Source organism: Talpa europaea, assembly GCF_964194135.1.
Source record: "Talpa europaea genome assembly, chromosome: 10".
Taxonomy (NCBI): domain Eukaryota; kingdom Metazoa; phylum Chordata; class Mammalia; order Eulipotyphla; family Talpidae; genus Talpa; species Talpa europaea.
Genome location: NC_140077.1, coordinates 27273794 through 27300251, shown reverse-complemented (window position 1 = coordinate 27300251; position 26458 = coordinate 27273794). Strand labels below are relative to the sequence as shown.

At 38.7% G+C, this 26458-nt stretch overlaps 1 protein-coding gene across 1 annotated transcript; it reads left to right on the top strand.

Moving 5' to 3' along the window:
- Positions 1-307: 307 nt before the first annotated feature.
- Positions 308-26458, top strand: RPP30 (ribonuclease P/MRP subunit p30; the record flags this gene model as incomplete). Its single annotated transcript, XM_084245656.1, has 11 exons — positions 308-389; positions 1698-1753; positions 2682-2738; positions 3140-3214; positions 5591-5662; positions 14155-14244; positions 23511-23627; positions 24028-24057; positions 24457-24494; positions 24891-24970; positions 26349-26458. The coding sequence occupies 11 exons, from the start codon at positions 308-310 to the stop codon at positions 26456-26458; spliced, it is 807 nt and encodes a 268-aa protein (XP_084101782.1).

Here is a 26458-nt window from a genome sequence, read left to right as displayed (position 1 = left end):
CCGCGCTGCAGAAGCTGCGTACCGCTTCACAGCATGGTGCTCAACCCGCTGCGCCACCGGGGAGGCCCTCTACATTATTTTGTTGGCGGAATCGTGGAAGATTTGAATCCCTCCCACACAACTGAACACTTTTACTCAGAAGCAGACAAAGGGTCGAAGCAAGCCTCCTAATTTCAGCCGACTGATAATTGCAAATCCCTGTGCATCAACAGGAAGGAGGGAGGGACAGTGCAAGTAAACTACAATTCCCAGCATGCCTAGCGGGGCGGCTGCGCAGACGAGAGCGGACAGGTCATGTGACTTCAGCATGGCGGTGTTTGCGGATTTGGACTTGAGAGCGGGTCCCGACCTGAAGGCGCTTCGGGGGCTAGTGGAGAACGCTGCTCACCGTGAGTTACCCCGGTTTTGGGAGTCGCGGTAGCTGTCCAGCCTCTTTGTTCCCCCGATCTCCAGGCCACGCTCGGGAGGGGCTGGGCATAAAGGGGCTTGGTTCAGGACTCGGCATCTCTGGGATGTCCCCGGAAACTGACGCCCAAGGTACTGTTGCTCTCTTCTCGGGCTCAGGAAACGCTCCGACACAGGGGAGCTGTTACCCTCTCCAGCTCTTCTTTCCTGCACCTTGAGGAATCGGAGGCCCTTAGAGGGTGGAAATTTGCTTAGGACCCCATAGTTGATAAATGGCAGAAGCCAAGGCTTGCAAATGTACACTCTCCTATACCAGTGCTTTTAGCATCACCTTCTTCCGTCCTCTTATGCAAGTGCGGGACGCTGACGCACAAACTAGGAGGTCTGGGGGGATTCAGGAAGTCTGGGGAGAGGGGGAGTCATATGGGATGCTAGTGTTGGAATAATAATATTTAGATAGTAGCATTTAGTTATAGACAGGTAGAAAGATATATAGACAGGCATATAGGCACGTGGACGGGTGGAAAGGGAGCAGCATGGCTCAAATGCTAGAATGTTATTCGTATTTGAATCCAAGGGAAGAGAAAGCCCTGAGCGATAAGATCCCATTTTAATTAATGCACCTAATCATGACTGTTGTCTTCTTCCTTAGGCTGTAAAGTCTGGGGATAGAAAGATTTAAAAATAAAGAGGTTTTTGCAGGGAGATCCATTCCTCGGTTCTTAGTTCTCTAGAGCCAGTATTGATACTTTTCAGAAATGGTGCTAGATAAAAAGGAGTCCTTTTTAATCAAAGTAGATTGCTTATACCATTTTTTTGTCCCTTTTGTGACATTGTTAGTGTGCAGACTAAGGGGTATCCTGGGACCCCAGACTTCCTCACTCTGGAGGGGTTCTGCCATCTGCTGCATAAAGACAAAGCATACTTTTCATGCCAAAGAACTTAATAGGATTAGTATGCCTAGAGAGAAGAGAAAAAAAGATAGAGTTTCCCAATGAACTGACAAAAGTTTCCCATCCTCTTGTGGGTAAGTGTCCAGCCAAACAGGGTTGGCCCAAAGCGAGGCTTCTGGGACCTGAATATGTGCCACAGGTCTAAAGCACATTCTGACATTCTGGCAGGGAACCAAGGAGGGGGCATAAGGGGCCAGGCAGGTCTGGGAGGAAAGGAGCAAAAATCAAAGTACAAATCAAGGGAAGAGCTGGCATTGTTAGCTTCCCCATGTGTCTCTCACTCACCTCTCTTCCAAGTATCTCTAAATGTTTACAAGAATGTTCAATTTTTCTTTTCAGTTGGCTATTCAGTTGTTGCCATCAATCATGTTGTTGAATTTAAGGAAAAGAAACAGGTAAAATATAATTTCTGAAGTTAATAATGACCAGGATTTATAATATTTGTGTTTATGTTGCTAATATGGAAGTTACAGATGACTTAGTTCTTAACTGTACTACTTAGTTCTTAAATGTACTCTGTATTGTTCTTATTCTGTATGTTAACAGTTGAGCTGTTATGTATCTATGCAGTGAAAGGTTTTTTTTGAAGTACTATGGGATTGTATTAGGAGTCTTAAAATTAATTTGGTGTTACATCATTTTCAATAACAAGTTTGTTGTTGATAAAACTGTAATAAAAATATTGAGTTCTTATAATTTTATTGTCATGGACACACTAATTTATTTCCATTTTAAACTTGTTTGTAAATATAATTTTTTCTGTTTAGGTCAAGAACTAAACCTTACAGATTATTCACTCTAAAAACTGTTTTTCATCCCCTTTGGTCACTAATGTTCTCAGCTATTTTTGTGCTCCTTAGCTTTTTTTCTTTTTTTAAAAAAAAAGTTATTTAGTGTTTCCAAATACCAGAAATTAGATTTCTTTTTTTTAAAACTGTCTTTTTAAAATATCTTTTTTCTTTAAAAGATTTATTCACTTATACAAGAGCTGGGGTACAGTCCAGTGACGCAGGAGGGCGAGAGAATTTACTACAGACAGAGTGGGGAGCAGAACAGACAGACTGACCAAAAGCACTGCTGAGGGGAGCAGTGGGCGAGATAGGAGAGGTCTTCTTCGCCACGTGGGTTGCTCCCTGGCCGGCCAGGGATTGAACCTGCACTGCAGAGGCTGTGGACAGCTTCACAGTGCTGCACTCAATCTGCTGCGCCACCAGGGAGGCCCTTTTTAAAATAGCTTAAAAAAAAATCATTGTAGGTTTTCAATTATGCTTCATCTCATTAATGTACAATTTAGGGTGATTTTTTTTTAATTGTGTATTGTAGGAAATTGAGAAACCAGTAGCTATTTCTGAGCTCTTTACAACTTTGCCAATTGTACAGGTACGTGTTGTTTGAGAAGCAAAATAACCTGTTGACTCATTCAAATATGCCCAATTATTTGTGTGTTTCTCTAACCTGCGCTGCCTCTTCCTCTATCTACCAGTCTTTTCATTCCATCAAGACTCCGCTCTTCTTTGAAATATTCACTTCCTATAGATTCAGTACTTCTTTGATGATCTTCTTACTTGGAAGTCCTACAGCCTCTAAATTACCTCATTCTATAGTTTAATATACATACATCTTCTCTAGCTGTCTAATAAATACATTGAGAATCAAGATTAGGTTTTACTGATCTTTCCCATCCTTATTGCTGGTACTGTTTTAATGAATACTTTCCACTGGCAAAGAAGAAAATCAGTCATTTGTATCTTGTTTTTTTGATAGCATGTTTTTCATTGTAGGGGAAATCAAGACCTATAAAAATTTTGACTAGACTGACGATTATTGTTTCGGATCCATCTCACTGCAATGTTTTAGTAAGTTGATTATTTTTCTCTCTTTTTTGACCTTTCAGATTCTAGTCATTGATGTTAAATAGTGTTGTTTTCCACCGTGCTCCATTCTTACATGACCTCTTCCCCCACCTTACTTGACACCTGCTTGCTCTCCTAGTCCTCAGAGTTCACATAGTTTACAGATATCTCTTCTACTCTTGGAACTTGTATCATGCTCCTTTGCCAACCTTTTATTACTCATTGAACTCACACAAACCAGAAAGAAGGTGGGTGACAGTAAGTGTTAATAGGTGCGGAGCCGAGAAGAGTACTCTCATAGACAGGATGAATTATACAAAGATCCTGAAGCCAAAGAAAATACCATGTGCTCTGGGATGAAATAACACCAGTAGGAAGTACCAGGTGAACTGGCCAATCTGCAATGCGGTTAGGGGACCAGGCATGGGTGAGCAGTTAGAAGCCCATGAGAGTTTTAGCGAAGGGAGTAAAATTAGGTTTGCATTATAGAGAATGAATCAGAGGAGGCTAAGTAGGGAATTTGAGAGCTATTCCTGGGGGAGGATTGGTGGGATTTATTGATTGATTGAGCATAGGACTCTTGACTTCTGATGTGGCCTGAGCAACCAGGTAGGCGGTGCCTTTTCCTGAAATGGTACATGATTTTGGGGTGTAACGAGTTTATTGTGAGCAGTAGGAAATAAACATGTGGCCCTCAGAAGAGTGATCCCAATTAAAGATGCTGATTTGGAAGTGGTCACCCTCTGAAGGGTAATTAACATCATAGGGATGGAGGAGACTCCCTGGTCAGTTTGATGTGGAGAGAAAAGGTCTACAACAGATTCCCAAGGAACTTCAGCATTTATTGCTGGAGTTGAGGAGCGTGAGCTGGAAATGGAGACTGACAAGTGCTGAGAAGTAGAATGACAAGGAGAACAGTGAGGAAGGACAGGTAAAGACAGGTCAGGGTCAGCACTGGCATCAGTGTGTCTGAGTAGCCAAGGAGAAGAGCTAGAACATCGCTGTAGAATATTTTGGCAGGGGACTCACTGTTTTTCTTTGCATAACCAGTGTGGAAATAATAGGGATGTAAGGAAATGCAGATGGTATGTCCTCACTTTGCTTGAGAAATTTGACTCCATAGGGACAAAGAAGGCATAGGGAAATTATGAAAGAGAACCTGTTGTCTAGCTCTTGTTAGATAGGAGAGGTTTGTGTTTGCCTGTTGAGAGAACAGATTTAGTTGGGAAGACAGAGAGGACTCTGAGAAGGTGAACTCTTACCTTTAGCTGGAATGGACTCCTATCATAGAACAGGGGTAACAGAGGAAAGGCCAGACTCCTTTTACAGCTGTGTTCTGGTTCTCTGCCCACGTAGACAGGAAGCTGACTTTTAATAGGTCATAAATACCTTCCTTTACTGTTGTTATGAACATCCTGGCAGCCCTTCTCAAGTGGGAGAGGGCAAGCAGAGAGAGAAAATCCTGGGTCCTAGCTTTTTCTAAGACTGGGAGCCCACGCTCAATCAGCACAGGTCTACTCAGCAGGCCCTCTCACCTACTTAAATACAGCACATTTTTCTTCTCTTAAGCACAACTTTAACTTGTGATACCTTTTCCTTTTTGTAAAATAAGAAGCAAAAATTTAAAAGGTTCCGACAGGCGAAGATGAAATATCACATATTACCCTGTTACTCAGAGTTGTTACATTTAGAACATATATATTTTTTCCACTCTTTTCAAATGCACACACATACAGTATATGTTTCAGATTTTCTTTTTGTAAGTAATAACTTACAAAAGTTATTGTAAGTAATAAATTTTTTGTAAGTAATAAATTTTTTGTAAGTAAAAAACTTTTTGTAAGTAATAAATTTTTCTCCTGTCTTAGTACTTTCAGGTATTTTCTTGCACATCTAATTTGTATTTAACAATATTCTTAATGTCAACCTTGTCATGTCATGCTTTCTCATGTGTATTTCTTATCTAACAAAAAGAACAAAAAGAGATAGGGAGTTCCATTGAGGCAGACATATGCCATAAATGACTTTGTATCCTCAATGCCCCTCACACAGCAGGTGCTTAGTAAATATCTGGCAAGGTCCTTCACCTGCTTATAAGAGCAAGGGCTCTCTGATTTGATTTGTGTGTTACAGACACAGTGTTTGGTACACATTAAGCGTAGCCCTGGAGGGAGGGAGATGATTTGTGGCATGGGTGTTGGTATTCACATTCTCAAGCGCTTAGAAAGTCTCTTCTGCCAACGCAAAAGCAAAGTAGAAATGTCATTGGCATATTAGAAATGTAAGGTGCTTCAAATATAAGTGTGGCCAGGCTAGTGGGCCGAACTTCACCTATGTGTTTTTTGCTACTATAAGATAACCTTCTCTTTGTATTCATAGAGAGCAACGTCTTCAAGAGTTCGGCTGTACGATATTGTTGCAGTTTTCCCAAAGACAGAGAAACTTTTTCATGTAAGTAACAGGAAATAGAAGAAAATCGTTTTTACTACTTCTCAGAAGTCTGATTTATGCTTTTGTGGTGACCTGTTTTGCCCCATCTGGAAACTTTAAAAATATTTCATTAATACTGTGAGTTCTGAAATTCCACCAGTGTGTGTGTAGTTGGAGTATATTTTTCGTTTTGTTTTATTCATCCTGCTAGACAGTTAATTGACTCAACTTGTAAGAGTCCATCAGGTTTTCTTCTGTTTCTTGACCTCTGCTTCATTCATTCATTTGTAACTTGTCTTATGTAAATATTGTTCATCTCTTTCTGACTCTAAAGCCACATCAGTTTGTGCCCTTCCTACTATTCACTGCTGCTGGGGAAGGAAGGAAAGTACGGGGTTCTCCTGTGGTGCACACACTCCCATCCATGTTACAACTTCTTTGCATGCTCTGAGGTGTGGTCTATATGTCTGCCTGATCATGGAGCCTTTGGTCTTCCAGAAATTCTTTAAAATCAACCTTCTGCTAATATTACCCCCCTTTTTGTTCCAAGAGCCTTTGTAAATATAAATTTCATTTTGTGCTTTAAAAAATTGCCATTTCCCTGCCTTTTCAGGAGGGAAATCCATTTGACATATACACTCATTTTGTCAACTTGAGACAGAAGCCACTGGGCATTTTTATTATTATTATTATCATTTTCTTTATAGAGGGGATGAGAGGATTTACTAGAGACAGTGAGAGCAGAACAGGCAGATCTACTGAAATACACTGCTGAGAGGAGCAGCAGGCGAGACAGGAGAGGTCTGCTGCACCATGTGGGTTATCTCCTTGGCCGGGGATCAAACTCATGCTGCAGTGGCTGCCAATAGCTTGATGGTGCTGAGACTTTAACCCCTATGCCACCAGCGAGGCCCCACCACTGGGCATTTTTAATGATTATGAAAAAGGAAAAAAAAACAACTGTAATACAGTTTTTCAGGAAAATGTTTTACTGTGTAAAGTGAGGTATAAACACTTTAGAAAGTTCTGAATATTGTCTTTATGGAAAAAGTATCCATCTACTAAGTGTATCTCCATCAAAAGGATATTATAGGAAAAAAAATCCTGGTCATTGATGTTTTAATTTTACAGGCTAGTTTATTTTTAAGCAGAATCTTTTAAAATTGTAGGGAATTTTTCACTAAATTTATCCAGTAGATGGGGCTGTTGTCTAAGGAGGTGGATGTGTGGTAAAGTTAGATTTCTAGGCATGCTGTTAGTTCTTAACTGTTTATATTAATGCAGAGAAACAATACAAATCATCCATGAGTGCCTTTATTTTGGTGACACCCATTGTAAAATGCTCAACTATAGTAATCTCAATAATTTTATTTCAGAAGAACAGATGAGTAAGTTTCAAGTAGTATATAGAGCTAGGAACTTCTGGATTTTAGAATACACTTAATTTCAAATAGTGATGTTTAACTTATTTCTCTTCTAACTGGTTTTTCTCAGACAATTGAAAAGTTTGAATTCTAAAGCACGAACACATGCTTGCTGGTGGTGGGCAGAATAGTAAGTAATAGTCTGAAAGATAGAAGAAAGCTATAAATAACTCACAAAGTATTTATTTGGAATTGACACTGTGGATCTATTCAATGAGTTATGTGAAAACACAGTTTTTAAAATTGGAATGTCTTCCTTTTATCTGTCCAAATCTTACCAAGACTTCATTGAAATTAGTACGCTCTGTCTTGCATAAAAAATCATTTTAAATAAAACTTTTGCTAGTAAATCATGGTTTGGAATCAGGTCAAGTGCAAGCAGTTTTGTTGTTTAACAAACCTATTTTATAAGTGATTTTATTTATTTGACATGCAAGTTGATTATGGAATTTTAACTGATATCCATGTAAATATGATATTCTAAAGCTGTTAGATTTGCTCTCTGAGATGAATCATCAAAGTATATACATACACAGATGTTAACAATTAGAAGTATGAAATCTCACCACCTTAAATAGCATAGTTTCCATGGGCAATGGCATACTGTTTTCCACTGAGAGTATCTGTAAGGTGTCTCATAGATAAACCCTCTCCATAGCTACTCCAGGGGAGAAGGCAAAAATGAAAGTTTGTGAAGGTAGTTCATTGACTTCTTGGGTAAGAGGCAGTGGTGGAATGTGGCAGAGTGAGTGGCATAGTAGCTTCAGGAGCTGCTGAGTCAGCTTTTTCTATTTAGGACTTAATGTGACTGAAGAGGATGAGGGGAATTCAGGTTACCTAGTGGTCTCCAAACTGATTAAATTTCACACCCTACCAAAAAATAAAATCACCTTTGCATTCCCAATATATGTATGCTACTTATAGATTATTTGCATGTCCCATTATGACTAATATGTGCTATAAAATAATATACATACACAAAACAAAATAAATTTGAGAGCGAATTAAAAACTAATGGACATAGAAGTTCTATTTTCTTTCTACTTCCAAAATCCATGTCTTTGAAGAGCACTGCTGTAGAGGATGCTACCAGTACCTGAGGCACGAGGAAAGGGATATCTTTCAAGGCATTGTTTCTCAAGGTGTGATCAAGTTCTACCAGCTTCAGAACTGCCAATGATATTTGTTAAAATGCAGACAATTAGACCCCACTTACTGAATGTATCTCTGAAAGTGGGACGTAGTAGTCTCTATTTTTAATAAATTCTTCAGGGGGGGTTTAATTTACATATAAATAAGAGGCACTGTTTCTGAACTGCTTTTTCCCCCATGGGTAAGCCTGGTTCTCCATTGCATGTTTTTTATAAAATACCAAAATGTATTAACCTGATATCCATGAAGGTGGCTTGGGGGAGACTGTGATCCCTGCCTTCCTGTTCCCCCTGTTCCATAAAGCCAAAGATAAATATATGAGTATGTATATGCATTTTGGTGAAAATAAGCTTTCCTTAAATCCTCATAGGAGTCCTTGGTCAAAAAAAAGGTTAAGCACAACTGATAAGAATTCATACACAACTTACCAAAACTGTTTATAATAAGATTCTTGATTACTAGCTTTATTGGAACATAATTTAATCTTTTTAAAAGATTTAGAAAGCGTTTCATTATAATGTGATCATTAGCTCTTATTTTGTAGTTATCTAAATGTATCAACCAAGCATTTGCAATAATTGAACATTAAATAACAAAAGAAATCAGTTTGAGACATTTTAAGTTTGAGGTGCAAAGGAGAACCATATAGAGCTGTCCTTTGTAACTGAAAATTTATTATAATGCATGTACTTAAATCAACCTAAGGGATATTTTTTAATTAGCCCCTGTTGTATAGGAGAGGGGGAAAGGGAGTCATGCATAAGTAAAAAAGTAACCTAATTTAGCTTTGTTCTGGGGAAAAATATGTAACAGGCTTTTAAAAAATGAATCAGCTTTTCTTAATGAAAATCAACTTATGTTCATGATAATAAATTCAAACAGTACAAAGGAGTAGGCATTGAAAAGCACACCTTCCTCCCACCTAAACCTCCCTCTCCCTTCTCTTCAGAGGCTGCCACTCCTAACAGTTCTTTTCAGACATATCATGTACCTGATCCTTCATATCCCCCCCTTCCTTCCTTTTATTTTATTTTATTTATTTTTTAAAAGATGTATTTTTTTATTTATACAATAGCTGGGGTACAAGTCAGAGGTGTGGGAGGGTGAGAGGATTCACCAGAGACAAGAGTGGGGAGCAGAACAGGCAGACTGACTGAAATACACTGCTGAGGGGAGCAGCGGGCGAGACAGGGGAGGTCTGCCATTCCATGTGGGTCTCTCCACGGCCAGCCAGGAATCGAACCCATGCTGCAGCTTCATAGCGCTGTGCTCAACCGCCTGCGTCACCAGGGAGGTCCTCCCTTCTTCCTTCTTACCTAACCCTGCGTTGCTTTCACCTAATAATATATCTTGTGATGGTTCCATAATTAAGTAGTTGGTGTTTTCCATTGTATAAAGGAACCATGATTCCTTTAAGTAAAATTGAGAAATGTTTAATTGTGTCCTGTCTTTTGTGACTGTCTTTCCCCTGACATCCATGAACACTTGTAGGGTATATAGCTATATAGAACACATCTGTAGATAGATAGCTATATAGAACTCATCTATAGCCTATAGGATACATTCTGGTAGCTGAAAATGCTGGTGTGTGCCTTTGGAATTTTGATACCTATTGCTAAAGTGCTTTGTAAGACTGGCTTCTGATTTAAAGACCCCACAAATGCTTATTTATTCATTATTATGTCAGTGGTATATAACTGAACTCTTTGATCTGTGCCATTGTGATCTTTTTTAAAAAGGCAAACACAAGCTGAGCTTGTTTGATCTACTATTCCTACTTGTTCTTCATTCATTCTTATCAGAGTATCAATAACTCTTTTATGAGTTGGACATCCAGGGCCTTTGGGATGCGATAGATACTTCATGAACCAAATGTTTCTGCCAAAACAGAAAATTACTTCCCTGGCTTACTGTGTTACTATGAGTATGAGTGACTCAAAGCCAGGGAGCCTCTGATCACTACTTACTTTATAAAGCCCTGGGTGGAGCTAGGAGTGGCTGAAGTAGGGTTTCAGAAGAAAAAGGTGAAGATGTGAAATTCCCTTCACTACTAAAACTTGAGCTTACCCTCTTAGCTTTCTTATTCCCTCCTTACTGCTCCTCCTTACATGTAAGTAATTTCCCTTGGTCTGTGCCCCTGAGGCAATTTACTCTGGTGGTTTGAATTTGTTCATCAAGCCTGTATACACCAGCATTGTTAGTAAGGCTTACTTTTAATGCAGTATAAAACAGCTATTTTTTTTATGACTATAAATCAAATATTGGCAAAATCAGAGTCAGATAAGTATCTTCTAGAAGTGTCTTTTAGCTGTAGACTTAGGGTAGTAACTTTTCCCAGCTTGGTTTTATTTTCCTTCCCAGATTTTTCATTTTTCCGCATTTCCTTCTCCATTTATCTTATCTTTATGTAATATTTTTAAAAAGATTTTATCTATGCATACAAGTACTGGGGTGCAGGCCAGAGGTGCGGGGCTTGGGGGTAAGAGGACTCACCACAGACAGAGTGTGGAGCAGAACAGGCAGACTGACTGAAATACACTGCTGAGGGGAGCAGTGGGTGAGACAGGAGAGGTATCTGCTGTACCATGTGGGTCAGCTCCCTGGCTGGGGATTGAACTCACGTTGCAGTTGCTGGCAATAGCTTGATAGTGCTGAGACTAAACCTCTTGTGCCAGTAGGGAGGCCCTTTATGTAATATTCAATAAGACATACTCAAAAAATTGAGAAGGAAGGGACAATACCAAACACGTTTTATGAAGCCAACATTACACTAATACCAAAACCGAACAAGGACAACACAAAAAAGGAAAACTACAGGCCAATCTCCCTAATGAACACTGATGCAAAAATCCTCAATAAAATTTTAGCTATCAGAATCCAACAATGTATCCATAAGATAATTTACCACGACCAAGTTGGATTCATTCCAGGGGCACAAGGATGGTTTAACATCCGAAAATCAATCAACGTTATCCAACACATCAACAAAAAGAAATATAAAAACCATATGATAATATCAATAGATGCTGAGAAAGCTTTCGACAAAGTGCAACACCCATTCATGATAAAAGCCCTTGAAATTCTTGGGATACAAGGAACATACCTCAACATCATAAAGGCCATCTATGACAAGCCAACAGCCAGTATCATTCTCAATGGTGAAAAGCTGAAAGCAATTCCATTAAGATCTGGAACAAGACAAGGATGTCCACTCTCACCATTGCTTTTCAATATAATACTGGAAGTCCTAGCCAGGGCAATAAGACAAGAGAAAGACATCCAAGGAATCCAAATAGGAAAAGAAGAAGTCAAACTATCACTATTTGCAGACGATATGATATTATATATAGAGAACCCCAAAAACTCCACAGAAAAGCTAATTCAACTCATCAATCAGTTCAGTAAAGTGGCAGGATACAAAATCAACACGCAAAAGTCAGTAGCCTTCCTATACACAAACAATAAATCTGAAGAAGAAGAAATCAAAAAGACCATCCCTTTTGTTATTGAAACAAAAAAAATCAAATATTTGGGAATAAATCTAACAAAAGAGGTAAAGGACCTATACAAAGAAAACTATAAAACACTGTTAAAAGAAATAGAAGAAGACACAAAGAAATGGAGAGACATCCCCTGCTCATGGATTGGAAGAATAAACATTATTAAAATGGCCATCCTTCCAAAAGCAATATACAGATTCAATGCTATTCCAATCAAAATTTCAATGTCATTCTTCAAAGAAATAGAACAATTATTGATGAAATTCATATGGAATCACAAAAAACCCCGAATAGCCAAAGCTCTCCTGAAAAAAAAAGAAGGGAATGGAGGCATCAGACTCCCAGACTTCAAACTATACTACAAAGCCATAATCATCAAAACTGCATGGTATTGGAACAAGAACAGACATACAGACCAATGGAATCGAATAGAAAATCCAGAAATAAACCCACAGATTTATGGTCAACTAATCTTTGACAAAGGAGCAAAGAATATGCATTGGAGCAAAGAAAGTTTGTCCAATAAATGGTGCTGGGAAAACTGGGTCGCTACATGCAAAAGAATGAAGCTTGACCACCACCTCACACCATACACAAAAATCAACTCAAAATGGATTAAAGAACTAGACATAAGACCTGAAACCATAAAATATATAGAAGGAAATATAGGCGAAACACTACGTGATTTGCACATCAAAGACATCTTTACAGACACATCACCCAAAGCAGTGATAGTGAAGGCAAAGATAAACAGCTGGGACTACATCAAATTAAAGAGCTTTTGCACAGCAAAAGAGACAATAACAAAAACAAAGAGAAACCCCACCAACTGGGAGAACATTTTTGCACCCAACACTAATGATAAAGGACTGATCACAAAAATCTGCAAAGAGCTGATGAGACTCAACAACAACAAAGAAAATAATCCAGTCAAAAAATGGGCAGAAGAGCTTAAAAGAAACTTCTCTGAAGAGGAAATGCAAATGGCCAACAGGCATATGAAAAAATGTTCAACATCACTTGTCATCAGGGAAATGCAAATCAAAACCACCATGAGATACCATCTTACACCAGTGAGAATGGCACATATTAAAAAAACTAGCAACAACAAATGTTGGCGAGGGTGTGGAGAAAAAGGAACTCTTCTGCACTGTTGGTGGGAGTGCAAACTGGTCCAACCACTGTGGAAAGCTGTGTGGAGATTTCTGGACCTACTAAACATAGAGCTTCCATATGATCCAGCAATTCCACTCCTAGGTATTTACCCAAAGGACACAGAAACATCAATTCCAAAGAACACCTGCACCCCTATGTTTATAGCAGCACTGTTTACAATAGCTAAGCTTTGGAAACAACCCAAATGCCCAAAAATAGATGACTGGATCAAGAAGATGAGGTACATATATACCATGGAATATTACTCAGCATTCAAAAAAGATAAACACATGCAATTTGCAGCAACATGGATGGCGCTGGAAGGGATCATGCTCAGCGAAATAAGCCAAAAAGAAAAAGAAAAATACCGGATGGTCTCACTCATAGCAGGAATCTAGAAAACTTAAATAAGGGACCAGGAAAATGAATAACTATAAGATAGTGAAAATCAAAATCAACAAAAAACTATGAACCAGAGACACTTTTAGGGGGGCGGGAGGGGAGGGATTGGGGTCAGAATGGGGGGGCTGCAATTGTATGGGGAATATAACAATAAAATTTATTTAAAAAAAAAAAAAAAAAGACATACTCAAACCTCTCTTGAAAGTAAATTTAGAGTATTGCTCAACAAATAATAGCAAAAATTAGAACAAAAGATGGGGGAATTAAAAGTTGAAAAAAATGCGTTTGGTATCATTTGATTTGTAGCAGCTCTGCTTTGCCCATCTACGTAGACCATTTGTTTCTGTTAGTGTTTGAGCAAAATTCCACTGATAGCGCCTTGTTAACATTTCTACAGCGATTTAGTAGACTGATAAGAGCCATAGGCCTGGGACAATTCTTGGCACAAAAACAAATAATTTGTGGAATAAATGGACTGTGCCTACATTCCTTTTGACTTATTTTTTTCTTGGATTTCAGAACAGTCCGTTTCCTGTTTCTGGAACAATCTGAAATAACTTTCCAGAAACTGAGCCTTGCTTAGCAACCCATCCTTATTTAGCAGGCATGAGTTAGAGTCTCTAAGCCCTGTCTGTTGAGATGGTCTCTATTCCTCTGCTTCCACTAGATTGTAGTGAAATCATTTAGATGAAACTTGAAGGAATGACCGACCACTGACTTTGTAAAGGGTCAGATGGTCTTCAACACAGAACCACCATATGCCTACAGAAAAAAACGTATCTATTTTTATTTCTTTATAGAAGGTTTGACCCTAGCATCTCCTATTGTTAAGGAGCACCAATTTTCCTTTTGGCTTTACATCTGTTTTTCTTCTTGGCAGGTTGCTTGTACACACTTAGATGTGGATTTAGTGTGCATAACTGTAACAGAGAAACTACCATTTTACTTCAAAAGACCCCCTATTAATGTGGTAAGTATTGCACTTTCTATTTTATACTTAATCTGTAGAAACTTGGCAAAGACTGGAAAAGGAGCCGAAGAAATATCTTAGAAAAACAGGGTAGGTTTTCTTAGAAAAACAGGGTAGGTATTAAAGAGGCAGTTTAGAAAAGAGAGTTTTATTTTTATAGGCTGACTAAAAGAAGAAATGAAACTTAAAACATATCCAGTAAATTATCAACATGTTCTTGAAAGGCCTTAGAAACCAAAACTTATGAAGGTTATTTCTGAAAAAGATAGTAAATAACGATAGAAACTTGTAGCCTGAACTTTGAACATTAAGGGGACACAAGTCAAGAAAGAAGGAACCAAATAAGGAACCTTCTTTCCCCAGGAACCAGTAAGCTAGTGGGCAGGAGGGAACAGGAATGAAATGCACGTGGGCTGAGGGCCATGTAAAGTTAAAGACCTCATTGACAAGCTGGCCCACAGGAAAGCCCAGGGTTACTCTCATAATAACCCTAGAGTGTGGCCATGCATTCAGGGAACTGTTTATTCCTCCCTCTGCTGCAGAACTGTTCTCGTTATTCTTCTACATGATTTCTCTTGATGCCTCTACCCTTCGTCTTCCATCTGTCTCACCTTCTTCAAAGTCTTATTCCGTCATCCAGGTGTTATTATTTCATATCAGTAACTACAGGATCAGCCTATTTGCCTTCGCAGCCAGATCCTAGGAAGGGTTAGAGTGCTAGTTTAGAATAGTGGCTTCCACAGTTTGTTATGAAAAATTAGTGTTGAAGGAGAAAAAGGATTTAACACAGTACAGATTACATACCCAATCTTGTCAGAATTGAAAAATTATAAATATATGTATTCTTTCAAGATCCATAACTCCTTATTTTTTCTCTCTGTAGAATCACAACTTCTTCCATCTTTGTTTACCTGTCTCTGCTGTGCAGAAATGGGCTTGATGCCAAGAGTAAAGGGTGACTATAAGGGAAGAAAATTGATCTATATAGTGTGGAAAAATTGAATCCAGTGTGGAAAAATTTAAATTGACTTACATCCGATCCCCCAAAATAGGCTACTAAAACTGTATTTGAAAAGTGCCCAAGATTTAAAAGTCACATATTTAAAGGGAACAGGGCTCTTTTCTGAAAAAATATTGAAAGTACTAATGAGCTTATCACAATATTGGTTAAGCTCAAATCATTGAAACTCCCACATTCTTGCCAATACTTAACAATTAACAAGCAAATCCTTAATCTCCAAGTCATCACATTTTAGAGCTGGAGATGTCAGTTTAACAGCTTATTTATCAAGTACCGTGAAATGAAAGCTGGCATCCGAAACCTTTTAGCCCTCCAGTCACAGGAGTGGGACAGTTCTGATTGATTCCCTGTCACCTGAGACTCTGATGTGCTCCAGCCATCTCTGATAAAAGGTGCAGACTAAAACAGCATTGAAGGTTATGACAGTCCTATTGGCTTCACATATTTTTCCTCTCCATAGGTAGCTGTCTCTCTCTCTAGAAGTTTGCCAGACTTTTTACCAGCCTCAAACTGCCAACCCAGTTTTTATATAAATGGCCCTCCCTGGAATTAGGCATTGCAATGCCTTGTATGTTGCTTTTAGACTTACAACTTTTTTCCTCTCTCTTCACCTTAATGAACTCAGAAGGCATTTTCTAGATGGCTTTGCTCGAGTAAACCCATGTATGTTACTGTGTCCTTGGCCAAGGATAGCAGTGCACAGCATGTAATTCATGATGTCCCATGATAATGGCAGGCTTCCCCGTGGCTCTTGTGAGTGCTTTCAGTTGGTTTCTTACGAACACACCCTACTGGTCAGCCCAGGTAGTAAGCTTCTAGCGAGCACCAGCTATGCCCCAGTCCTTTTTATCTCCCAGTAGCTTACCTGTAAAGGGTCCTCCCTAAAATCTGTCAATCAAGTTGACATCAGGGCCAGCTTGGGAAACCTGGACAAACTCTGCTTATGGCTAGTCACTGGTGCTTGTGATTGGGTTAAGTGGGGCACCGGGGCGGCCTGAGGAGCAGGGTGTGGCCTTGAGACAGTAGCACCAGGACATCCGGGCCACCAGTTCCATCTGTAAGTTCAGGAAAGCTGCTGTTGTTTGATGGATATTTTTGGCTTCATTCCCACATTTTTCAATTTAAGAATTCTGAAAAGTAAAAATTTGACAAGCCAGAGGGATATGCAGTATTTAACACAGTGTCTGCTTTTTTTAAAATCTGGTGTGAACATTTTACATATGTTGTTTAATAAAAACTAGATGATGGAGTGGAGGGGAGGGCTGTGCGAGATTATTTTTAGTCTTCATCTAGCGTAGAAGTAGGTTGCAGTGTGAGTTGGTCAGAAAGCAGAAAAGTCCCTATTCATTTATTCACCTGTTTTTCATTTAAAAGAGAAAACTAGACACGTACACTAGAATATAGCATACAATACTTGAACTACAGCCCACGGTATAACATAACAGTTTGTTTATTGGGTTAAATAATAGTCCTTTGGATGTGAAGTATCGTTTGTATCTGTTCGGATCTATGGAGCAGAATATTTACACTGACGGATGGAAACAGTCACCATGAAAGCACAGCTCATGTGCTGGGTGTGGGTAACAATTGGATCTTGAGTCTCAGTCCTTGTGCTTCTTTGGCCAAGAGGATAAACTTGTTTTGGGCCATGAAAAGTTGAGGGGCTGTTTTTGTGAGGGGGTACTTCATCGGGCACTTGAGAAAACAAGATCTTAATTTGGATAGTGTTTGTGGCTGGTTTTTGGTGGTGAAAGAAGGAGCATTTAAAAAGGTAATTCATTAATCTTGTATTTAAGTGGCGACATGCCACGTGAGAGTAATTAGCTGAGGCTGGGATTGAAGAAGGCCTGGCTGTAGAGCACACCAGCATGCTCCACTTGTAAGACTTACAGCCCTTGTCCCTTTTGTTGTCTTCAACACATCTTAAGTAATGGTAATTTCAGCTACATAATTCCCTCTCCAATCTCCTATAATCTCTTCTGGAGTTTTGTAAGTAATTTGACAGGAATCATAACATTATCATGTGAAACTTGGTGTAAAGGGCAGGAATGGCCACTGAGCAAGTTTCCTGATCTAGCAGACTGGGTAACGGAGGAGTCAGAGTCCTCAGTGGCTTTGCAGGTCTTTTATTGGGGTTAACCAAGCTTATGGCAGGCTGGGGGGCCGGGAGGCTGGCAGGCCTCCCAGCCCCCAGCAGGTCTTCACTCTGTGGGCTCTCCGGCCTTCTCCCGGCTTCTGCTTCTCTTGCTTCTCTCTGGGCTTCTCTTTCAGCTTCTTCTCAGCTTCTACTAGCATCCCCATGACACTGCCCTTAAAAGCAGTCAGCCCAGGTGAATCCCATCTACCTATGCCCACACCCTACTCCAGGTACCTGCCATCAGGCATGCATTCAGGACCACAAGGATCCATCATCTATCCTGATGGTGGGAGTGCAGAAAAGGCTGACATTTTTTCCTTACCCTACACTTGGGTTTCTAAAAAATTGAATTCAACTCTTAGATAATCAAATAACTTCTGATTATTTAACATTTTATAGCTTATGCACTTGCATACTGGTTATGGCCCAGCAGCTTTAGGGTAGGGTAGAGTAGATGTTAATTACGTGCAAGATAGAAATTTTGCAGAAATGAGATTCAGATAATGGCACAACAAAGATAACACTTCTCTCTTAAAAGTTGGGGTTTGTTTGTTTTTTTGTAATTACATTTTTGTCGTGTTTCTCGAAATTTGTATCATTTCTTTGTCCTTTGGGTAAAATGTGAGTATGAGATAGAGTCAGAGTATGAGATAGAGATGAATTAAAAGATAAAATAACACATTGCAAGTGACTCCAGTTGTCTTTTTAGATATATGGGTAGGTACTCTTGATTAACAACATATATACGTAGTTGGTGTCTTTAGATAAACTCCTTTAAAAATGCTATTTGCTTCTTTTACATCTTTTATCAACCTGCTCACAAGCTTTGATTCTAAATCTGCTGTCATTCCCTACTGGGAAATGCTATTTAAAGTTACTTTAGAGCAGAGATCTTTGTTAAGCACTTCATAGTTTAGGTTCATAAGAATAACTTCATAGTTTAAGACGTGATCTCTATGAATTCAGTGTTTGAAAAGAATTTTTTTTAAGCATCACCTATCTTTACCTTCCCTTTGATTTTTTTTTTTTTCAATGTTAGTGCTATTCAGCAATGACTTCCAAGTTTATGGAGTTATTTCCAGTAATTATGTTTTATGTTCTCTGATGTTTTCTCCTCAACATTTCTTTTAACATTTATCCATTTTTATATTCATGATTTACCAGGTACACAGCAGGCAGGGGTACTGGGGGGCTGGGAGGCTAGCGTTCTCTGCTTCTTTTCTCGGCTTCTCTTCTGCTGGCATCCCCGTGACACCACCCTTAAAAACCCCAGTCTTAGCCCAGGTGAATCCCATCTACCTATGCCCACACCCTATTCCAGGTGCCCACCATCAGGCATGCATTTGGGACCACAGGGTTCTGTCATCTGTCCTGATGGCGGGAGGGCAGAAAAGCCTGATACTTTTAACTTACCCTACACAAAGTAAAAAGACTAATGCCATAAACACAGGGCTAATCTCCTCAATATATAGAGAGCTCCAAGATGTTGAGAAGTTAAAAATAAAAAGGTGAACAATCCAAATAAATGTGAAGAAGACATTTCACAGAAAAGGAAATACAAATGATCCATAAACATGTGAAACATATGTTGCTTAAATTCTTCATAATAAGAGAAAATCACATTAAAATCACCTATCTGATCGGCCCAAACCCAGAAAAGTGATTATACCCTGTGTTGTAAGACTGTGGGAAAGCGGGCATTCTCATACATTGCTTGTAACTGTGTAAATTGGAACAATCCCTATGGAGGAGTGGGTAATTTGGCAACAGCCATCAAAATGATAAATGCTTTACTCTCGGACCTGGTGTGTTCATTTCCTGGAGCTGCCATAACAAAGTCCTGTAAATTAGGTGCCTTAAAACAACAGAAATTTATTATCTCACAGTTTTGGAAGCTAGAAATCCAAAATCAAGGTGTGAGCATTTAGGCACCTTCTGGAACCTGTGGACAGTCCTTCTTTACCTCTTCCTAGCTTTTGGTGGTTTGCCAGCAATCTTTGGCGGTCATTTCTTACAGTTACATAACTTCAGTCTCTGCCTTTAGACAAAACCTTTTCTTTGTGTGTCTTTCTGTCTTCACATGGCCATCATCTTAAAAGATTCAGTCATATTGGATGGGAGCCCACCCTTTCCAGTTGGAGCTCATTTTAACTATTTAAATCTGCAATGACTCCAGTTCCAGATGAGATCACATTTTGAGGTAGTGGGGGTTAGCACTTCAATATACCTTTGGAAATACATTTCTACTCCTAAACCCTAGCAATCCCACTTTAGTGTTTATTCTCCATATATATTGAAATGACCCTAAGTCTGTCAGCAGTCTTGGTTAAATACCTGCCATACCTCTGCAATGAAATATTATGCAGCTTTAGAACAGATTGAGGAAGTTGGACATGGAAAACCCTTCAGGTCAGAACAAGATTGGAGCAGGTTACCTTTTGGGTAAGAAAGAGGAAACACAGTACATATTATTTGCTTATATTTGTATGAAGAAACTCTGGAAAAGGACACAAAAAATTAATGAAAGTGATTATGAGAGGTAGGACTAGGGTAGATGGAAGCAGAGATACAAGTAAAACTTTGTGTTACTTTGATTTCTGAATCATGTGAACAAATTATCTTCAAGAATGATACACCAAAAGAGTATCATACTTTTGAATTCAATAAAGAACTAATTTTTTATGAAATGAACAGAATCCATATATTCTCCCAGTAATCAACTCCCTATTCTTTCTCTCTTCTTTGTCTTAAGCTTTGCTTAGTTCTTTGATTTTCACCACCAATATCGCTTGATTCAAGTACCACACACCTGCCCCTGGTTTGTAGCATCATTAAGACTTATTTCTCATTAGTAAAGAAATCTGATCATCCACCTATTCCAGAACTTTTGGTCAGATATACGAACAAAAGCCAATCAGGCAGGCACTGTTACTCTTTATGAAAAGGCTTTTTATGAACAATCATTTGATGAGTTTAAGGCAATTTTCATTAAAATGGTCTTAGAAGCAGGAGCTCAGGTAATGAATGAGCCTGTATTTTATCTTTCTAAAAATTTCAAATAAGGTGTATGAGAGAAGTGTTCACAACCTTCAGGAGCACATTATCTTTAATTTCCCTGTCTCAGAGTTTTCTTAGCAGTTTTAAAGTGAACTTGATTAACATACCAAGATTAAACCAGAACTTTTTTCTTACAAAATAATGAAGGTGATAATTATGTCATTTTTCCTCCCCTCTTTACCCCATCAAAAAAAAAAAAAAAATGTGGGGGGTGGTGCTGTTATTTTGATCTGGTCAAGGGCACTAAAATTATAATTTCAACTAGTCATACTTTAGGACCTGGTCACCCAGTTCTGTGTATCATCCACATCTTTCATTTCTTCTCTCTTCCATCCTGCTGCCTTGAGTTTTAGTTCAGCAACTAGAAGGATAAGAAAGAGAAATATGTCAGCCTCTTCGGCTAGTTAGTAGTTTAGGTAATTGAAATAGCTGGGGGGGGGGGGTAGTTGAAAATTAGACTGCAGGAGCTATTTTGGTTTATCTTTGAATTTCTTTTTTTAAATTTAACTTAATTTTATATATATTTTACCTCATCCTTCCTTTTTGTACAGTGTGTGCTTTCTCCTTTCAGGTGTAGTCCCCACAAAATTCCCATCACCAATTCATCCTGGTTCCTTTTATGGTGGATAATCCATAGTGAAGTGCATGAACAAATGAGCTCTTCTATATAAGCTGTATATTCACTCAAAACATAAATATATTAAACAATAGTGTATAAAAGGCAGTTGTGTCTTAGATGTATCTTGAGACCAGCTCTCAAATATACCAGATAGGCGGGGAGAATGAGGTATACTTTCCTATGGCATTTAGAATATCATAACCGACATCATCCCCAGAAATAATCAACACAAGCCAAAGCATTCGAGGCGGGAAAAGTATATGAGAAAAAGGGAGAAGGGAAGGTTGCAGTGTGGAAAATAGCATGTTAATTCAGCTAAATTAATATCAGAACAATAGAGAAACCCAACATTAAAATTCTGGGAGCCTCAAGGCAGGAGGAAAAGTTAAGGTAAAGGAAGAGTGAGGCAGGGAGGAAATCTGTGTGCAGAAATGGAAGCCTGACAGGTACACCTGAGTTAAGTCAAGGTGGGTGGCCAGTTCTGGAAGAAAAGTTTTCTATTTCCTGTAAACACTCAGGAGTAGACCTCTAGCAGTCATAGCTGGACCAGTCCCAACTTGCAACTCTTTTGCCAGGCAGAGACTTGGACCAAAATGTCTGGTCTGTGCCTGCCTTCCTTCCTTCGCTGATTCAAAAGCAACAAAGTAGGGGCCTCCCTGGTGGCACAAGGGGTTAAAGCACAGCACTGTGACGCTAAAAGGCAGCATGAGTTCGATCCCCGGCCAGGGTGCTACCCACATGGTAAAACAGACCTCTCCTCTCTCACCCGCTGCTCCCCTCTGCAGTGTATTTCGGTCTGTCTGCCTGTTCTGTTCCCCACTCTGTCTCTGGTGAATCCTCTCACTTCCCACATCTCTGGCCTGTACCCCAGCTCTTATATGCATAAATAAATCTTAAAAAAAAAAAAAAAGCAACCAAATGACTGCCATTTTGAGTCTGATTATCATCTCCACCGCTGCTAAAGTCCTTCAAATGCTTCTCATTGAGGTTAAGATTAATCCTATCATTAGCTCTAAACCCTTCACAGTTGGTTCTTCTCATCCTCTTTCGCCTCCATCCACCAAAGTAACATGTTATGACTTTTATCTCCCCCTTCATCCACTCTTCCCAACCTTTACCTGCTCTGAGTGCAGCCTGCTCCCTCCAACCCAGAGCCTTTCGACATACCCCTCCTTCCTCCAAAAACGCTCCTCTCTCTGCTTTTTATTCCTTCCTCACTCACTCCTAGAATTCTCCTTGAGAGTGACTATCATTGTTAAAGTTTTGTCTTTTTATGTAATTATGTGATTATCTCTCCTAAACTCTAAGCTCTTAAAAGGGAAGAACTATGTTAACTCTTATCTACCATTCCAACACATAGTTGGCTTAAGACATAGCTGTCATGAATGGATGATGATACTGAGTCACTACACTCAGTGTACTGATGGGTTTCCTTCCCATTTCCAACCCATCCAGGCTGCTTTTACCTCTGGCTGCCTCCTATTAAGAATGCCTTAAATAGGGGCCTCTCTGGTTGTGCAAGAGTTTAAGACACAGCACTGTGAAGCTATCCACAGCCACTGCAGCATGAGTTCAATCCCTGGCCAGGGAGCTACCCACATGGCACAGCAGACCTCTCCTGTCTCACCTGCTTCCCCTCAGCATTGTATTTCAGTACATCTGTCTGTTCTGCTCCCCACTCTGTCTGGTAAATTCTCTTAACTCCCATGCCTCTCGCCTGCACCCCAGCTCTTATATGCATAAAATTTTTTTTTTTAAAAGAATGCCTTAAATAAGAAAGATTGTTTTTCTCATGTGAAAAAAAAAATGCCATGCTTTTCTGATAAGCTGGTCCAGACAAGACCTTCAAGGGCTGAGGTTTTTGCCATCTTTTTTTGCAGGGCATCCATGAGCTCAGCTAAAAATTAGGGACTCCATTGCTACAGAAAAAGAAGAGAACAGCTATTGGGGAGCAAAAAGTAGTCTCAGCCCATGCCTTGTAAAGGTATGGTAAGAGTGAAATATGCACAGAACCTCTTAGCATAGTGCCCATCTTAGAGTCAGCACTCGGCCCTCTTCTTGGATATGTTGTAATTATTCACTTCTGTCTTTTTATTCTTAGGTCAGATTGCTTGGTGTACTGTGTTTGAAGTTTGCCCTAAGTGTAGAGAACACATCTCTGTTTTCTTTTGGATAGTTCATGGCTTCTGTGCCTTCTGCCTCCCTCTCCTCAACCACTACAGGATTCCTGTTAATGTAAAACTAAACTCTGTTGATCAAATAGAGCCACAGATCTGATTTCTTCTCCTGTGGATGGTGCTATTCAGGCAAAATCGGTCTTTGTTTAAGACTACCTTACATGCAGGAGGTGGGTGTGGGAGAACTTCAGTAAAAATAAAGCAGGATAGTGTATGTTTATCCTTGACACTTTATTTTCTTTATTTCCTGTGAAGGCAATTGAACGAGGCGTAGGCTTTGAACTTGTCTATAGCCCTGCCATCAAAGACTCCACAATGAGAAGATACACGATTTCCAATGCCCTCAATTTAATGCAGATCTGCAAAGGAAAGGTATAGTTCCATAATTTAAGGATGTTTTTCAAACCTTGCAGTTTATTGTTATTATTACATTGGAATTGTCAAACTGACTCTTAAAGCCACAGTTCTGGGGCACAGAGAGATGAATCATGTAAGGGAGCAAACGATGTGTTGAAAGCCTTTATCTTTCAGAAAGGAATTTGCAATTTACCTACTGTGAAAAGAATAGTCTAAATAACAGTTGTCATCAGTGAGTTGAATTAAGGTTATATGACCTTTTCAACTAGTTTTTTTAACTAACCTTATCTTTAAAAGAAGTTGGTTTTATATAGAGCCTTCAATGTTAAAATGTGATTATAGGTATTTATATAAGTCTCTTCAGTTTTTTTTTACATTTATCTAAGATTAATATTGATTACTTTCTATTTTGTAGAATGTAATTATATCTAGCGCTGCAGAAAGGGTAAGTCTGGCATTAAGTACTTTGTTTTCAACTTTCAAGTTATAAAGCTTTAAAAAGTTTCTAGGGAAGAAATTAAAATGTTAAGTTTTCTGCATGTTTTTACTTTTAACTGCATTTGCTCATTGTTATTGCTTTGAAAATAAAATTTTATCCCATTCCTTTTCAGCTTCAAGTTTTCTTTATATAAATAGCTTTTCCTTTATACTGTTACAAAATGCTGTTCAAGGATCTTACAGTATTTTCAAAAACTTAAGCCCATTGAAATTAGAACTTAAATTTTATGCAATTGACTTCCTTATTTTTGGATCCTAAAGCATCCTATTAATTTACTGCAAGTGAAATCATGAACATGTTATGAATAACTTCTCTCATGTCTATTTTTTGTTCGTTTTATTTTAGCCTTTAGAAATTAGAGGCCCATATGACGTGGCAAACTTGTATCCTTTTCTGATGAAAACTTTCAGTTGAAATTTTCTATTAATAAATTTAGAATTTAATATGTTCCTATACTTTTAAAAAGATATTTTTCTTTACTTTACTGTTTACTGTGTTCAACACTGCATAGCTTCAAAAGCTCCGGGTTGTAGAGGGCTTTATTATTCTGTCTTCTGGATTAAGGAGGAGATAGAAAAAAAGGGGATCAGGAGATGCTGTTTTATAAAAGCTTAGAGTTAAATAAACCCTTCTCAACTACATGTTCCACTTGTACTAACAATTGTTATAGAATTAAAACCTCTCTTGCTGTAACGGGTAAGCTGGCATTTTTAGTGTTATTGATGGTTAGTCTTGTGTTCTTGGCTGCCTCTGGGTTGAGATCTTTAATGAGCCCACAGAGGGTTGCTCTTCGGGCTGTCTGAAGGTGATGCCAAAGCCGCCGTGTCCACCAACTGCCGAGCAGCAATTCTCCATGGAGGTGAGCAAGTTCTTCCAATGAAAACACCAAATGGTCATGGAAGAAGCCAATCATCTTTATCAAACAACTGAGCCATATCTGCTTTTATTATTCTCCACTGCAGAGTTCTTTTAGAGTCATGTTTCTTCAGCCAGTGTTGACCATGCCCATCAAAGCCTTCTCATTCTCTTCAAGCTTTATTTTCTGTTTTTGTAGAATGAATATAGTTTGTATTAAAGAAACACGTATTGAATGCATTCTTTTGAGCTCTGCCTGTGAGTGTCCGCCTGCATTTTGAGTCTTCTAATCTCCTTTTCTCCTCCCTCCTCTCCAGAGGGGGGTGCTTTCCTTACTGTATTAGAGAACTGAAATTTTAAAAACATATGGTAAGCCAAAGGACACAGATACAAAAATATATTTTTAAAACCCAACTAATAACTCAGATTGTGACTTCACCTTCATTGCAACTTGTGATTCTTCTCTGTTTGTTCACATGTTCAAGACTAGACATTTTTGGCTTACATTTCGTTTATATATAATTACTTCCTCACCTTAATTCTACTGGAAGCCACTGAATTTCTCTTTCATCAAATGTTAAAAATTAAAGTATTTGTTAAGACTTTGGAGAATGAAAGTAAGATTTTTTTAAAAGAAAAAATTACATTTTGGATTTGCCACTTTATTGTCATTCTTTTTCTAATTTTTAGCACTAGTGGGGTAGTATTCAAGAATCAGTTCACTTGATACCAGCCAGAAAAATTTTAAACTTCAGTATAGCTTGCTACATACAGACTAAGTTGCTGAACATAGAAATAGTTAGGTTGTTGAAGGTTGATTGTGTACTGTTTACATTTTAATAATGTGATTTCTCCTTGGGAGAACAGGTCACTGCATTGACTAACCATAAATTAAGATGATTTTGCTTTTGTTATTAACATGTTTGAGATCACTGTACTATGTAACTGAGACACAAGATTTCATCACATTAACTCTAGGAATGACAAAGTTGATTAGGCATTTATCAAGTTTTCCTAAAATTAAAGAACAGTTGATTTAGAACCACTTAGATGGTCCTGTCTATATTTTTTGTCCATTTTAAATGAATACAAGGAATCAGCATACAGATTGCAGACCATTAGAGATAACCTACCCTGCAGTCTTACCCTTGGGGCAATCCTCAGGAATAAATTATATTAATATGGATCACTATTTTTGTATGTTGGGAATAAAAAGGTATGGATAATAAATGGCATCACTACTAATAGCGAGCAATTCATTGGAGTTTTCTCATCACTGGTGATGCAAGTTAACATGCAAGTTAATGTTGATCCTTGTTGAGACACCTCTTTTGAAGTCATGTCTTAACTTCAAACACTATGGTTCCCTGCTTGTTTTACAGAAACTAGAAAAACTGCTTTTGGAATTATTTCTACTGTGAAGAAACCTCGGTCATCAGAAGGAGAGGATGATTCTCTTCCAGCTTGCAAGAAAGCCAAGTGTGAGGACTGA